Source organism: Grammomys surdaster, unplaced genomic scaffold, assembly GCF_004785775.1.
Source record: "Grammomys surdaster isolate TR1022 unplaced genomic scaffold, NIH_TR_1.0 125852, whole genome shotgun sequence".
Lineage (NCBI taxonomy): Eukaryota > Metazoa > Chordata > Mammalia > Rodentia > Muridae > Grammomys > Grammomys surdaster.
This window is the reverse complement of record NW_021620678.1, coordinates 2,644,824-2,660,112: the sequence shown is the minus strand read 5'-3', so window position 1 is coordinate 2,660,112 and position 15,289 is coordinate 2,644,824. Positions and strand designations below refer to the sequence as shown.

General features: G+C 38.9%; 2 protein-coding genes and 1 long non-coding RNA gene across 8 annotated transcripts in view; 2 read left to right on the top strand and 1 right to left on the bottom strand.

Annotated features, from left to right (window-relative positions):
- Positions 1 to 2,189, top strand: part of LOC114640822 — a 5,285-nt gene extending 3,096 nt beyond the window's left edge. Inside the window, exon 2 of the long non-coding RNA XR_003714206.1 lies at positions 1,943 to 2,189. This is a non-coding gene — a long non-coding RNA (uncharacterized LOC114640822). The remainder of the gene's footprint in view (positions 1 to 1,942) is intronic.
- Positions 1 to 15,289, bottom strand: part of Xpnpep3 (X-prolyl aminopeptidase 3) — a 52,130-nt gene that overhangs the window by 34,658 nt on the left and 2,183 nt on the right. For 4 of the 6 annotated variants that reach the window (XR_003714205.1, XM_028789858.1, XM_028789863.1 and 1 more), the window contains exon 2: positions 3,038 to 3,154. Coding sequence is in view for 4 of the 6 variants with exons in the window: in XM_028789858.1 (XP_028645691.1) it covers positions 3,038 to 3,154 (117 nt within the window). In the remaining 2 variants the exon portion in view is untranslated. Of the gene's footprint in view, positions 1 to 1,902; positions 2,051 to 3,037; positions 3,155 to 3,772; positions 4,698 to 15,289 lie in introns of those variants that run through there. The other 2 variants (XM_028789859.1, XM_028789860.1) reach the window with 2 other exon arrangements.
- On the top strand, positions 8,781 to 10,234 carry Dnajb7 (DnaJ heat shock protein family (Hsp40) member B7). The gene has a single exon (XM_028789864.1). It carries the CDS (start codon positions 9,045 to 9,047, stop codon positions 9,978 to 9,980), a length of 936 nt encoding a protein of 311 aa, XP_028645697.1. The 5' UTR covers positions 8,781 to 9,044; the 3' UTR covers positions 9,981 to 10,234.

The window sequence follows — 15,289 nt, the reverse complement described above, 5'->3', positions numbered from 1 at the left end:
CCTTTCCTTTCCTTTCCTTTCCTTTCCTTTCCTTTCCTTTCCTTTCCCTCCTTCTTTCTTTCTAACCCTTAATGATCTCCTGACTTGCTAAAATTTGATGAAGTAGGTCTATGGGGTCCTGGCATGCATATTTTCTTTGATAAAGTTCACCCAATGGTTTTGACACACAACTGGGCATCAGATCCCTTGGGACTTCAGTTACAAATAGTCATGAGCCACCATGTGGGTGCTGAGAATCAAATGCAGGTTGTCTGAAAGAGTAACCAGTGCTCTTAATTGTTGAGCCATCTCTGCAGCCCAACATTTCAGATATTAAAGTCAAATCTTTAACAATTAACTTTTATAAGATGGACTTCTTAAGCCAGGTGGTAGTAGGGCACACCTTTAATACCAGCACTTGGGAGGCAGAGGCAGGCAGATCTCTGTAAGTTTGAGGCTAGCCTGGTCTACAGAGTGAGTTCCAGGACAGCCAAGGCTACACAGAGAAACCCTGTCTCAAACAAACAAACAAACACTTTATTTTTTATTTTTTTTTAGGTTTTTCAAGACAGGGTTTCTCTGTGTAGCCCTGGCTGTCCTGGAACTCACTCTGTAGACCAGGCTGGCCTTGAACTCAGAAATCCGTCTACCTCTGCCTCCCAAGTGCTGGGATTAAAGGTGTGCACCACCACTGCCCAGCTCAAACGCTTCTTTTTAAAGGGAGAACTTACTTAAATTACATAGAAGATGAGTTTGTAAGTGACTTAGAAATATTTAAGGGGCAACATCTTGGGACTGTGAATTTATAACTCAACAGTATTTTTATAAGTAGTGGAATTATAAGTAACTAAAGTATGCTTTTCTATATTCAGTACTCTGTCTCATGGTAGGACTCATTTAACAGGAAAGAGATTGATATATTTTGCTAAAGTTATTGGCATTCTGTAACTATGCTAAATGCTAAATGTGAGGTTCTTTTTGGAGCAAAGTTAGAACTGACAATTCCTTAAATTGACTTCAGTTAAATAAGTTCTTACAGGGTCTCACAATGTAGCTCTGGCTACCCTGGAGCTTCTTATGTAGACCAGGGTGGCCTCAACTCACAAGATCCTCCTCCCTCTGATTCTCAAGTGCTAGGATCAAAGGCATGAGTCATCACTACTGGTTAAAACAGATTAAAAGAACGTGTATATGTCTGTTTGTGGGTAACTGTACAGGATTCATGCTTAAATACCATTTCCCCATAAAGTCTGCATGCTTAGTGGCATGGCACATGGACTCTTTAGACTTTAAGACATCGATGATTCTGTTTTATGTGTGGATGTATGTATACATGTAATTTATGCGCCTATACCACCGATCTTTGTTCCTAACATAATACTTTGACCAGGTACTGGACCATACTGAAGAGTGGCCACATCCTTTCAAGCACAGAGCTCATACTACTGTGTGTGTGTGTGGGGGGGGAAGCAAACTTTCTGGCTCTCACATGTAAGCTATGATTAGGAGAGAATATAAAAAGCGTGCATCTTCACTCACAAAAACTATTCAAAGTACTATTTTTCTCCTTTTAAAGGAAATTTTCATGTTCTATGTGATCAGCATCAAGACTGAATATTGATGTTTTGTTTCAAGTTGTTTTTAATACTTTTTTCAGAGAGATACTCAGATCTGTGAAAAAGGCAAAAATGAAAGTCATGTACAGAATGTAGAGAGCGGTGATTTAGACATTCGCTTTTGTATGACTGTATGTTCGAGGCCTGGGAAATGCAGCTTACCACAAAGTATTTCACCACAAGAAATCAATAATTTCAAAGCTGGTAAAACTTAAGTATCAATTCAACCTTTTCTTCCTCCTTTAAACAGAAACTACAAGTAGGTTGATAGGGTAAAGAATATCAACTGGACTACTATTATGCTTACCTTACAGCTTTGAAAAACTCTGATTTCTTGTGTGTTTCAGTGGTGAGCTGCATTTCCTGAGTGTCAGCAGACTTCCCAGCAGGAATTCCAGTCTGATGAAGAATCAGCCAAAGGAAGTCCTCACTGAGAGATACACTGGTATCATTCACTGAGTGGAAACAGTGAAAGAGTAACATATTTCTAAAGGGAATTTACATTATTAATACATGTGCTTTTGTAGCTACTTACAGAAATACACTTTTATCTTTCCATGGTTGAAAAAATAAGTAATTTTCCTCAAAACCCTAGCTTTGTCTCTAAAGCCTTTTCTGTTTTACTCTTCTATCCTATCTCTGGGATGCTATTCATGACAGTATCACTGTCTTCCTAAACATAAACCAAAATAATTTAAAGTCTTAACATGAACAATTGTGATGGCACATGTTCTAGAAGTAGCTCTGAGTGGGTTGCAGGGGAGAGACAGAAACCTTCCAAGTCCTTTGCATGACTTTTAATCAGCTGGAGTAGGCCAATTCTCATAGCAATAAACATCTGGAAATTCTGTTCAACCTACATTGAAGTAATTAAAAATTTCAAACAAACATTTAACATTTTAAATAGAAACAAAGGATCTACAGAAACTAGCACTATAAACTATAAATTAGAATTTTTCTTTAAAAAAAATACTGAAATATGAGGCTGGAGATGGCTTGATGGTTAAAAGTACTGGCTGTTTTTTTAGACGACTGGAATTCAGTCCCCAGGACCAATATGGCAGCTCACAGCCATCTCTAACTCCAGTTCCAGAGGATATAGTGGCCTCCAAGGGCAGTAGGCACATATGTGGTACACATATATACATAAAGGCAAAGCTCTCATACCAAAAAAAAAAAATTCCTGAAAGATAAACTTTTTACTGGCTATTCTGAATCATGGTTTATTGCATTTATTATTCTAAATTGGATGTCAATAAAGTACTGGTAGTTCAATGGATGCATCTAAACTAATTAAAATAAAAACTTTAACTCCTCAGTTACATTAATATTACCAGTGTATAATCATGACACACAGCTAGTGAGAAAAAATTTAATGTATAGCAATATTCTAGACAGAGTATCTAAACTAGAGAGATGGTTGTTACCATCAAAGGCTTTACCTGGTTTGAGGAGGTGTGGATGTGTAACTGGGCTAGGCTGGCCTAAGTACCGATTTGGAATCTTCTTTACTGGCACAGGCTGGAGGGAGTACCTTCGTTTTAAACATGACATGCATCCTGAGGAAAAAACAAAGGATGAAATGGAACAGCGAATATGAGCATCTTCATAGCATCTATACTATTCCCAGCAGTTTGGACCCTTACAAAATACATACTACATGTCTTTCCTCCTCCCTCCAATATGTATGTGGCTCTTTCTCTGTGCCAGAGCTTGTACTGAACCCTAAGAAACAGAAATAAGGTCTTCACCCTCACAGATTTTAGTCTACTACAGTAAACCAAACACAAACACACAATACACTTATGAATAAGGAACTATGAGGAGGAGGAAGAATAACGAAAAACAAACAAGGGTCAGAAAGGAGTTCAAGGGTAGCTTGAGCCTAAGTTCTAAAATTTGGAAAACTAGAATTAATGTTTTTATCAAGACTATGTTAGCTACAAGGAAACAAGTACTTGCTATCTCATTTAATCTCGGAATGTTATAGTCTGATAAAATAACGTATGAGAAAATGCTTAATCATAGTTGACATATAAGTGAATATGGTTAGCATTAATTTAACAGAACTTTACTGAGGATAAGACTGTTTGCCCTAGTAGACAAAATGAAGTAAGGTGGAGCACAGACAAAACAGAACATAAAATACTACATAATAAAGTGATAGACTCATATACATAGCAAGTGTTCCAAGATGGGCCGGGTCATTCATAAAAGACATTTGTGCAGAAGCGAGTGATCAGACTGTTCTGAACAGAAACCATCCAAGTTGCTTCCCCTTGAGGAGAGAAGTGAAAAGAGGCATAATGCACATCATTGTAGCAGGCATCTCAAGTGAAAACCTCTAGTTTCTTTGGAAAGTCAGTTATGTCAAATGATGTTCTTATTGGGGCACACAGGCGAAAGAATGTTTCACTGAAGCAGACACAGGTAAAAGAACATGTGATGTTTAGAAAGAATATAAATATGACCCCACAGCAGTGGAAATGAGAGCATTAGTTTGCCTTGCTCCACCTCCCTTGTCTTTGCTGACAATACATATGTATTGGTTTGCCTTACACTGTGTTTCTGAGCTTTGCTTGTGGTGATTTCAGAGAGAGAAACTCGCCAAAGAACTTCTGGTGAGGTTCCTGCAGCTTCTTGCCCTTTCTGTGGACTTGGTTATTGGTGAGCCTTGCCATTTCTTCTGAATTGAACTGCCCTTGCTGATTCGTGTGTGTTGTCTGCTGAGTGGACTGGACTGCTGCCAGTTCATGTTTGGTGTCTGCTAGTGGACTGTACTGAGAACAATGAAGACTGGAATTGCCCCAAAACACTATTTCTAAATAGGTCCATTTCCCTTGTATCCTAATAACCTTTCTTTTCACTACCTCTGGTGGTTGGCAGGCTAGACAGGAATTTAAATCCTTATTAAAGTAGGTTGAGAAAAATTTACACCTACAGGCACTTGTGCAACAGTAGGTTACTCTGCTAGCAGACCTAAAAAGCTTGGTATGGTTTAATGGATATCTAAGTTCGAGGTCAGACTGGTCTATGGCTACAGTGAGACCCTGACTCAAAAATCTCCAAACAAATGAGTTATCAGGATCAGATATAGAAAAACAACTTGTTTAAGGTTATACAGCATTAGACAAAATGAGATTCAACTTTAGGATTATTTAAATGAAAAATCTTTGGACTTAGCTTTCCATCCAGATTCAATGAAGATCTTATTTAATCCTGACACAATTAGTATTGATTGTAAAGTCTTCGACATATATTCAGTCCAAAAGTAGAGTCCAAAAGTCAGGTCAAGATAAAGACTTCTCTAGAGCCTGTGAAGCATTATCGATGGCATATATCAGATGTTAGGAGTCTGTATGTGGTGTATATGAGAGTTTGTGAGTACATATGTGCACACATGCATGGAAGCTAGAGGTTTACAACAAGTGTCTTCTTTACTTTAGTTGCACTTCACTGCATTTTTGGAGACAGAGACTCACTAACCCTAGAATTCACCAATTTGGCTAGACTGGCTGGCCAGCAAGCAAGCTTCAAGGGTCCTCAACCCTTGAGTCCATGCTTGCACTACAGACATACACCACCACACCCAGATGTGCAGACTTGCACATTCCTGATCTTGGATCCTGCCAAGTGTATGGTATTATTATGGTATTTGTTGTAGCAGCCTTGGGGACTAACGCAACGACTTGCTAAGCTTTCAAGGTACCAACTGATAATTGGCTGCACGTATTACAAGTCTATATCTGCTCTTAAATCAGGGCCAGATAGAAAAAGAGAGCAGGTGTTGACTAATTTTTTTAAGATTTAAAAAAAAATAAACTTTATTAGCCAGACAGTGGTGGCACATGCCTTTAATCCCAGTACTCAGGAGCCAGAGGCAAGCAGATCTGAGTTTAAGGCCAACATGGTCTACAGAGTGAGTTTCAGGACAGCCAGGGCTACACAGAGAAATCCTGTCTCAAACCTCCCACCCCACCCCCAAAACAAAAAACAAACAAAAAAACCGACTACCGCCAACAACAAAAATAAACCAAAAATCTTTATTATAGAGAACTTCCAAAATTAAAAAATCACATTCCCAAATCAATCATACCCAAAGTTTACATGTCTGTGAACATCTGTAGTGAGCAGCCATCTGGGATAGGGAGCTTTGGAGCTTCACACTGAATGTCATATTTTCCCTACCAAATATACTTTTATGCTCTTACCACCACAAATAAAAAACAACTTTTCATTCTCTTTTAGAACTTTTAACTTAAATATTTTTAAAACATTTACCCCTCCAGAGAAATAACTTTCTCCAGAGCACATCAGTCTTTGCCTCTTCTATTTTTTAGTTGCCTCTTGATGTTTGTTTCTAGAACAAGAGGGCCAGGCATATGTAAGAGCATGCTAGTAGGGTGAATGGAGTGAAGTGGTATGAAGAAAAAGAGCAGAATTAAAAGTTCTGAGGCCGGGCTGGAGAGATGGCTCAGTGGTTAAGAGCACTGACTGCACTTCCTGAGGTCCTGAGTTCAAATCCCAGCAACCACATGGTGGCTCACAACCATCTACAATGAGATCTGATGCCCTCTTCTGGTGTGTCTGAAGACAGCAACCGTGTATTCATATATAATAAATAAATAAATCTTTAAAAAAAAAAAAAAAAAAGTTCTGAGGCCAGGCTGCAGCTCAGAGACACAGCTTTTTTTTTTTTTTTTTTTGGTTTTTCGAGACAGGGTTTCTCTGTATAGCTCTGGCTGTCCTGGAACTCACTCTGTAGACCAGGCTGGCCTCGAACTCAGAAATTCGCCTGTCTCTGCCTCCGAGACACAGCTTTTAACTTCCACACGCTGGGCTTTGGTACAATCCCTGGCACTGAAAAACAGAGGAAACTCTACTTAGAGTTGGGAGTATTGGTTCAGCGGTGAAACATTTTCTTAGCATATCAAAGCCCAGTGCTGAGTGTAGAAAGAAGTGAATTTATCAGACTCATCTCACTTCTTTACTGGTGAGCAATACCTGTCTCAAATACAATTCATATAAAACAGCACAGCCGTACTTTCCCTTTCTACAATAGGAAGAAACACACCATACTTGATGCTTACAAATTGTATATAGCCAACTATTCTGTTTTATATTGTATATATAGCCAACTATATATTGTATATAGCCAACTATTCTATTTATTTAAGTTATATGACCTAACTAGGTAAATTATTATTATTATTATTATTATTATTATTATTATTATTTTGAGGTATGGTTTCACTATAGTCCTAGCTGCCCTGTAACTTGCAATGTAATCTAGGCTGGCAAGGATTGGCTCAGTGAGCTCAGCCACATATAGATGCATGTATATATATGTGCGTGTGCGTGTGTTTGGGACTATGTAGCCTTGGCTGGCCTAGAACTTGCTATGTAGACCAGACTGGCCCTGAACTCACATGTACTCACCTGCTTCAGCCTCCCTGGTGCTGGGATTAAAAGTATGTACCATTAAAAGCATTGTTCTATTCCTGTCGTTTTGTTTTCCTAGAAAACCCCCTTTGTTCTTCATCTCTCCCTGTTCATACCTGTTTGCTTTCTATCATACCATCAGTTAAATTATTTTCAGTGACAGTAAATGTATCATGTGGTTTAGGCTCTTTGCTAGGTGTGATGAAATTTTGCTTAGTGTTTGGTTTGGTTTTGAGAGACTGGCTTACTTTTATACTTTATTATAGTATATTTTCCCAAATTCTGAGGGCTTCTTAGGAGATTAGCTCCCACCCCCAATTTTCTAACTTTCCTCTGGATCACAGACTGTCCTACATTTTGCAATGTCTAGAACCCACACTCCAAAGTTCTGGTCTAAGAAATGAGAGTAGAGTGAAAAGAACAGAATTTGAAACCAGGCTCAAGTTGAAATATTAAATTTTCATTAACAAGTGACAGGTTTCTACAAATTATCTCTTAGAATCCAGTTTATTATGAACACAAAATATTTGTTTTGGTGGAAACCTGTGTCAATTAAATAAGAAAGTAAAAATAAACATACCAGGGAGTATGACTCAGGATATAACCAACAGATACACGTATCACTTTAGTGTATGGAAGCAGGTACACTAGGAAGAATTCATATTGAGTTTTAAGTGTTTCACAGTCCTACCAGTCTCTCAAAACCAAACCAAGCACTAAGCAAAATTTGATAAGACCTGGCAAAGAGCCTAAACCACATGCTACATTTACTGTCACTGAAAATAATTTAACTGATGGTATGATAGAAAGCAAACAGGTATGAACAGGGAAGGATGAAGAGCAAAGAGGGTTTTCTAGGAAAACAAAACGACAGGATAGAACAATTAATTTTTTTTTAAATTGTAGATAATTTACCTGTAAAGTCAACTTTTTTTCCTTTTTTAAAGATCTATTTTTATTAGCCATGGTGGCTCATGTCTTTAATCCAAGAATTTAGGAGGCAGAGGCAGGTAAATCTCTGGGTTCGAGGCCAATGTGGTCTACAGAGCTAGTTCCAAGACAGCCAGGGCTACACAAAGAAATCCTGTCTTGAAAACCAAAAAAACGGGCTGGAGAGATGGCTCAGTGGTTAAGAGCACTGACTGCACTTCCAGAGGTCCTGAGTTCAAATCCCAGCAACCACATGGTGGCTCGCAACCATCTGTAATGAGATCTGATGCCCTCTTCTGGTGTGTCTGAAGACAGCTACAGTGTATTCATATATAATAAATAAATAAATCTTAAAAAAAAAAAAAAAGAAAACCAAAAAAACTAGCAGGCCAGAAGAGGGCATCAGATCCCATTATAGATATAATCATATATAGCCAGTGCTCTTAACCTCTGAGCCATCTATCCAGCACCCCAACAAAAGTATTCAGAGTTTTTATTTTTCTAAATAAAAACACAGAAGCTGGGTGATAGTGGTGCACACCTTTAATCCCAGCACTCAGGAGGCAGAGGCTGGCGGATCTCTGAGTTTGAGGGCATCCTGGTTTACAGAGTAAGTTCCAGGACAACCAGGGCTACTCAGTGAAACCCGGTCTTGAAAAGCCAAACCAACCAACCAACCAACCAACCAACCAAGCAACCAACCAAACCCCATAGAACTATGCAGTAATTAAGGGTCAGTAATCTGGAGGTCAGAATATATAAAAGAAACGTCGTGGCTATTAGCTATAGATTGCACAGAGTGACTTAGGAGAAGTTGCATTTAGAAGATACAATCCCTATCTCTAGCCCAGTATGACACCATAATGCAGCTCTGACATGCTTGACCCTCTGCTTGCCACACAATCAGAACCCTCAAATCTTTCAGCAGTGGCCCACCCACAGTACTAACATTGCCTTCAATGTAAAAATATGCCTATTTGCAGTCACTTCTGCCACCTCCAACAGCAACAGAGCCTGAGCTGCAACGAAAACACGGTGCTCACAACCAAGGGTGTTTGTTTCTAATACTGTCGAACTATGGTGGACTACTATGAAGTTCTAGGAGTGCAGAGATATGCGTCACCGGAAGACATTAAAAGAGCTTACCGTAAAGTAGCACTTAAATGGCATCCTGATAAAAATCCAGAAAATAAAGAGGAAGCAGAGCGAAAATTCAAAGAAGTCGCCGAGGCATATGAAGTGTTATCAAATGGTGAAAAACGGGACATTTATGACAAATATGGCAAGGAAGGATTAAACGGTGGAGGTGGAAGTCATCTTGACGATGAACATGAGTACGGTTTCATATTCCGTAAGGCAGATGATGTCTTTAAAGAAATTTTTGGTGAAAGGGATCCATTTTCGTTTCACTTCTTTGAAGACTCACTTGAGGAGCTTTTAAGCAGTTCAAGAAGCTCCAACGGAAGCAGAAGCAGAGGCACAGGATCCCTTTTCTCCCGGTCCTATGACCACCCAGTATTTGCCAGGCTCTCTTCTTATGATACGGGATATTCGTCTTATGTTTCACTGGGGCATGAGGGCCTTACTTCATTCTCTTCCCTGGCATTTGACGATACTGAGATGGGCAACTATATACCCATTACACCTTCAGGCAAAGTTATTAATGGAAGAAATATTAATACAAAGAAAACTTTTGAGAACCGTCAAGAAAGAGAAGCTGAAGATGACAGTGAGTTGAGATCCTTTCTTGTAAATAGTGTGGCAAATGAAGAGGGTTTTACAGACAAATGTAACTGGAGAAGACAGTCATTCAGCAGTTATTCACCAAATTCCTACACCCTCTCAAGCACAACTCAATATACTTTTGTGGACAACAATGAACAAGGAACACCTTGGATCACCAATAAGAAGGAACCTTCCATTTTCTCAGCAGGATTCAAAGAAGGTGGTAGGAGGAAAAAGAAGAAGCACAAAGAGGGGCAGAAGAAGAAGTCCAACAAAAGGAATCGCTAATTGACTGTCTAGACACATTATGATCATATAACATTTGAACACCACTCTTTTGTGTGTTTTGGTTAATCACAGAGTTTTATAGATGACATTTGTTTAATACTATGTAAGAGTAGGTGGGGTTTTTTCTTTGTTTTTGAGATATGGTTTCAACTTTGTAGCCCTGGCTGGCCTGGAGTTTGCTAAGGAGAAACGCTAACCCTCAAACTTAAGAGATCTGCTTATCTCTGCCTCTTAGTTGCTGGGATTGAAGGTGTACATTACCATGCCTGGCTTTTTTATTTTTTTAAAAAACATTTTAAACAAGATTTGGTTAGCCAAGTGTAGATAAGTTATGTTAGAAAAAGATGAATTTGTGATGACTGTGATTTTAAAACTATGAAAAACAACAAAGGTCAAAGGTCTTTTTTTTAAAAAAAAAATGTTTTCTTTCTGAGCAGTTTGAGCATAAAATCCCCACCGCCCCCAGTGGAGTTTATGACCTATTTAATCCTTCAGTTAATACTATCACAAATTTCTTGTAAATACACATAGCATTAGGAGATAAGAATCTATTAAGAAACACAGGTTTAGACTATAACAAGTATTTTAAGTTTGAAGGAGCCAGACATTTGTATAGATGTCCACCAGCAGTTCTGTTTATAGCATCTAAGAGGTAGAAGCAACCCAAACAATCAAGAGATCAAGACATTAACAAAAATTGCTGAGTAGCCACAATTGCGTGCACATACATACAAGTGTACACACACACACACACACACACACACACACACACACACACACTCTCATGAATATTCCGTCTCAGAAAAAAAAAAAAGTCCTGCCATACTGTCTGCCTCTGTGTCTCAGTTGTTTGATGAAGGCAGTTTTAACTGAAAAACCTTGTCATTTGCTTCAACATGGATGAGATTTTGGAATACTTGAATTACTAAAATCTTAAGATGCTAAGTGAAATAAGCCAGTCACTCATAGACAAATACCGAATGAATAATATTGACATGGTATCTAAAGTAGTCCAAAGTGAGAGACAGGAAGTAGGAAAGAGGTTGTTTTATGGGCAAAGAGCTTCAGACCTGCAAAACAAAAACATTTTCTGGAACCCCACTTCTCAACAATGTGAATATACTAATACCATTGAACTACACATTGAAAAAATGTCTAATATGGTAAACTAAATTTAGTGTGTATTATACCACAATTTTTTAAAAGGCCAGTATTAGCCAAGATTCCTTGGAACAACCTGGCTATATCATGTGCTGCAGAGCACTGGTCACTTTCTCCAGATATGAAACTTTTTAGTTTCATCTTATCTGTATGTAGGATCTAAAAGTACATTATTGTAAAATAGCATAAATATTATATTTAAGGATCATGTTGGGAGAAAATACTGTGAGTTACAAATACATTAGATTCCAAACAAATGGTTTAAACTAAATACTTTTTTATTCATCCTTTCATTCATATAACTTTACTATTTGAGGATCTACTACTTGCTGAACAGTATTAGGTGTTCTGGTTTTTTTGGGGGTGGGGTGGGGAGGGGTGAGGACAGAGTTTCTCTGAGTTCCCTCTGCATCCTAAAGGGCATATGGCACCACTAAGTGTTAGGTATTTGAGGTATACATACATAGCAGTAAGCAAAAGCCACAGAGCCTACAAACTGGAGACATATTAAATGAAGTAAAATAGGATCTGCCAGTTTTTTTAGTTGCTCAATTAAAAAGATAAGCCAAGTTGGTATTTGGTTAAGATGCCCAGACACTTGAACTAGCAAGGTGCAACATTCCTGATGTAGGCTTCATAGGAGGGGTCGGAGGAGCATTGAGATATAGGCTGCAGGAGAAGAGTCTGGGGAGCACAGAGATCAGTGCCACAGATTAAGGAGAGAAAATGGACTCAACCAAACATTGAAAGGATTCTGCAGGGATTGACTGATCGCTACATGCCTGTTAACTGTTAATGGAGAGAGACTAAGACACAGGAGGTTTTGAGGAGGAATCACATATTGAAATTGAGCACTTCTGTTGTTGCCGAAAGACTCAAGTAAGCAAGGTTAGAAAAAGGGAAGTCAAACTACTGCCACAATCCATTTAAGAGATTATAGTCATTTGGTCCAAGGTGGTGGCAAGAGGATCCACTGCCATAGGGTACGCTGACAGGGTGTGACAGGAGTTGAAGGCAGCAGGTTTTGGAACACAGAAATAGAAGACTAGAACTGTCTTAAGAGAGAAAGAAGCGGGGCTGGAGAGATGGCTCAGCGGTTAAGAACACAGACTGTTCTTCCAGAGGTCCTGAGTTCAAATCCCAGCAACCACATGGTGGCTCACAACCATCCGTAATGAGATTGGATGCCCTCTTCTGGTGTGTTTGAAGACAGCTACAATGTACTCATCAATAAAATAAATAAATAAATATTTAAAAAAAAAAAAGAGAGAGAAAGAAGCACTAAATTTTGGATATGCTACATGAGAGATGTTTGATTTTATTAAACACTGAAGACAATTTGCAGCAGGACTTGTACTTATACATGTCATTCAATATATATCGGTCATATAAGACCTTTCCACCTGAGTATCCATCCCATGTGCAGTCACCAAAGGTAGATGCTGATGTGGAAGTCAGGAAGTGCATGCTGATAAGAGCCTGATATGGATGTCTCCTCAGAGGTCTTCAAGAGTCTGACATATTCAGAGGCAGATGCTCACAACTAGCCATTGAAGTGATCATGGGGTTCTCAATGGAGGAGTTAGAGTGAAGACTGAAGGAGCTGAAAGGATTTGTGGCCCCATGAGGAGAGCAACAATACCAACCAACCACAGCTCCCAGGGTCTAAACCACCAGCCTGGGAGCACTTATGGAGGGATCCAGGGCTTTAGCTGAATATATAAGAGTGGAGGGCCCTGCTGGGCACAGGTGGAAGATGAGATCCTTGACCTCATGAAGGCTGGACGCCCCAGGGGGTGGGAGTTTTGAGGGTGGGGAGGTGGGAGTGGGGGGGTAGATAGAGGTTACATCCACAAAGAAGAAGGAGGAGGTGTGAGGGGATTGGGGGTTCCTGGGTGGGTGGGGGATGGGGTAAGGGGACAACATATGAAATGTAAATAAAACATCCAATAAAAAAATTTAAAAAAAAAATGTAATTATTGTAAATTCTAGGCATTATTCTAGGGATTAAGCTGCCAGTCTTAAATTCTTGTAAATTACTATATTAAAAGGTACAAGCAAATCATCCAGCAGCACCGAAACCTATCACTTTTGTCCAAACAAACACTAAATTGAAAGTCAGAAACAATTACAGTGCCTATTATTTTTAAATAGCAAATGTGAATTTTTGTTTTGTATTGTGTCAGTGGGTAGGTGGGAGGAAAGGTAATTTACTCTTTAGGAGAAACTGGGGATATTCAAAGTTATTTTCAGAAAATAAACTCATAAAAGCTTAGGGTATTTTAAATGATATTTTCATAAAATGTTTCATTTAGCAAGGTTTACCTGTCTCCATGCAGAATTAAAGTTGAAAACAAAACAAAACTCTTTCCAGAATCAAACCCCAAAATCTCAAAAACAGTAAGAATTTAATATGTCCTCCAATTCGCTTCTCCATTCCTCTTTGAGTTGGATTTTATATAGCCCAGGCTGGCCTTGAACTTGCTATGTGAGCCAAGGATGAACACAAACTGTTGACTCTACCACCTCTATCGCCTAAGTGCTGGGAGTACAGGAATGAGTTATCACATTTTAACTAAAAGTTCAGATTTAATTATTTTTTCCCAATAGCTTAAGCTTAAAAACAAAACAAAAACCTTTCACTGTCTAGAAGAAAAACCTCATTTTTTCCTTCTTTTTCTTTTCTTGCTCTCCTCCCCCCTGAACTTCTCATTGTTTCTTTTCACTGAGCCAAAGCACAGCCTTTCCAAAGTATGTTCAGGAATATCAGAGGAAAGAGAGCTCAATGGACAAATTTATTTTGCCAATCACTGTTAAAGAATTGCATTTTATGCATCTGACCAAATAATCACTTTGGTATAATACCATATGCTCATGAACATAATTTTTAGAAAAGTCTCCATCTCAAATGAAAATGTTTAGTACCACCACTGTTATTGGTGTTCTGTGGTTCTGATGACAGAACCACTGATGACAGCTGCCAGGACAACTCTTACAGTCTGCTTTGTTAGACCCTGGAGCCTCTGAAGGTCAGACCTCTGAAGGTGTGTCTGCGTTTCCTCTCTATCTCTCTTTATTGCATCCTCCTTCACCACAACATGGAACCTTTATTTCATTAGCAAATTAGGATTCTACATCACAGTAATCTTTTCCTTTTTTATCTGCCTATCATAAGGAGAGAAACTTTTTAGTGTTCAAATTTGGTGCTCAAATTTTGTTGAATGAAGTTAACTTTCCTTTCCTATGTCAGATTTAATATGTTTCTTAAATGCCTTAATCTGAAAATGCAATTTATTTATTTATTTATTTATTTATTTATTAGAGACAGGGTTTCTCTGTATGACAGCCTTGGCTGTCCTGGAACTCAGAGATCCCCCTAGCTCTGCTTCTCGAGTGCTGGGATCAAAGGTGTGTGCCACTATTTCCTGCTAAAAATGCAACTTTTTAATATACAACTAGTAGTTTATTTTGCTTCTTCTCGGATGACTAGTAGCATATTCCATCTAATAAAATTTCTCAACTAAATGGACCTTAAATTAGCAACATTTGCAGGGCTGGGGGGAGGGTGTATAAGTCAGTGCTAAACCTTGTGACAACTTCAGGTTAATTTCCTATCACCTACAATCAACTAACCAAACACTAGCACCAAAAATCAAAAACTTCAAAGCGCAAAAAGATATTACCTTCCATACTACTTACACTTCAGATATGCATGCCTTCCTAGGGTGAAAAAGTTTTTTTTTCTTTTAGACAAGGTCTCAATTATGTAGCTCTGGCTGTCTTGGAACTCATTATGTAGACCAGCTGGCCTCAAACTCAGAGATCCATTTGCCTCCACACTGGCTGGTTTTGTGTGTCAACTTGACATAAGCTGGAGTTATCACAAAGAAAGGAGCCTCCCTTGAGGAAATGCCTCTATGAGATTTGGCAGTAAAGCATTTTCTCAATTAGTGATCAAAGTGGGAGGGCCCCTTGTGGGTGGTGACATCCCTGGGCTGGTAGTCTTGGGTTCTATAAGAAAGCAACTGAGCAAGCCAGGGGAAACAAGCCAGTAAGTAACATCACTTCCTGGCCTCTGCATCAGCTACTGCCTCCAAGTTCCTCCCCTGTGTTAGTTCCTTTGGTGATGAACAGAAATGTGGAAGTGT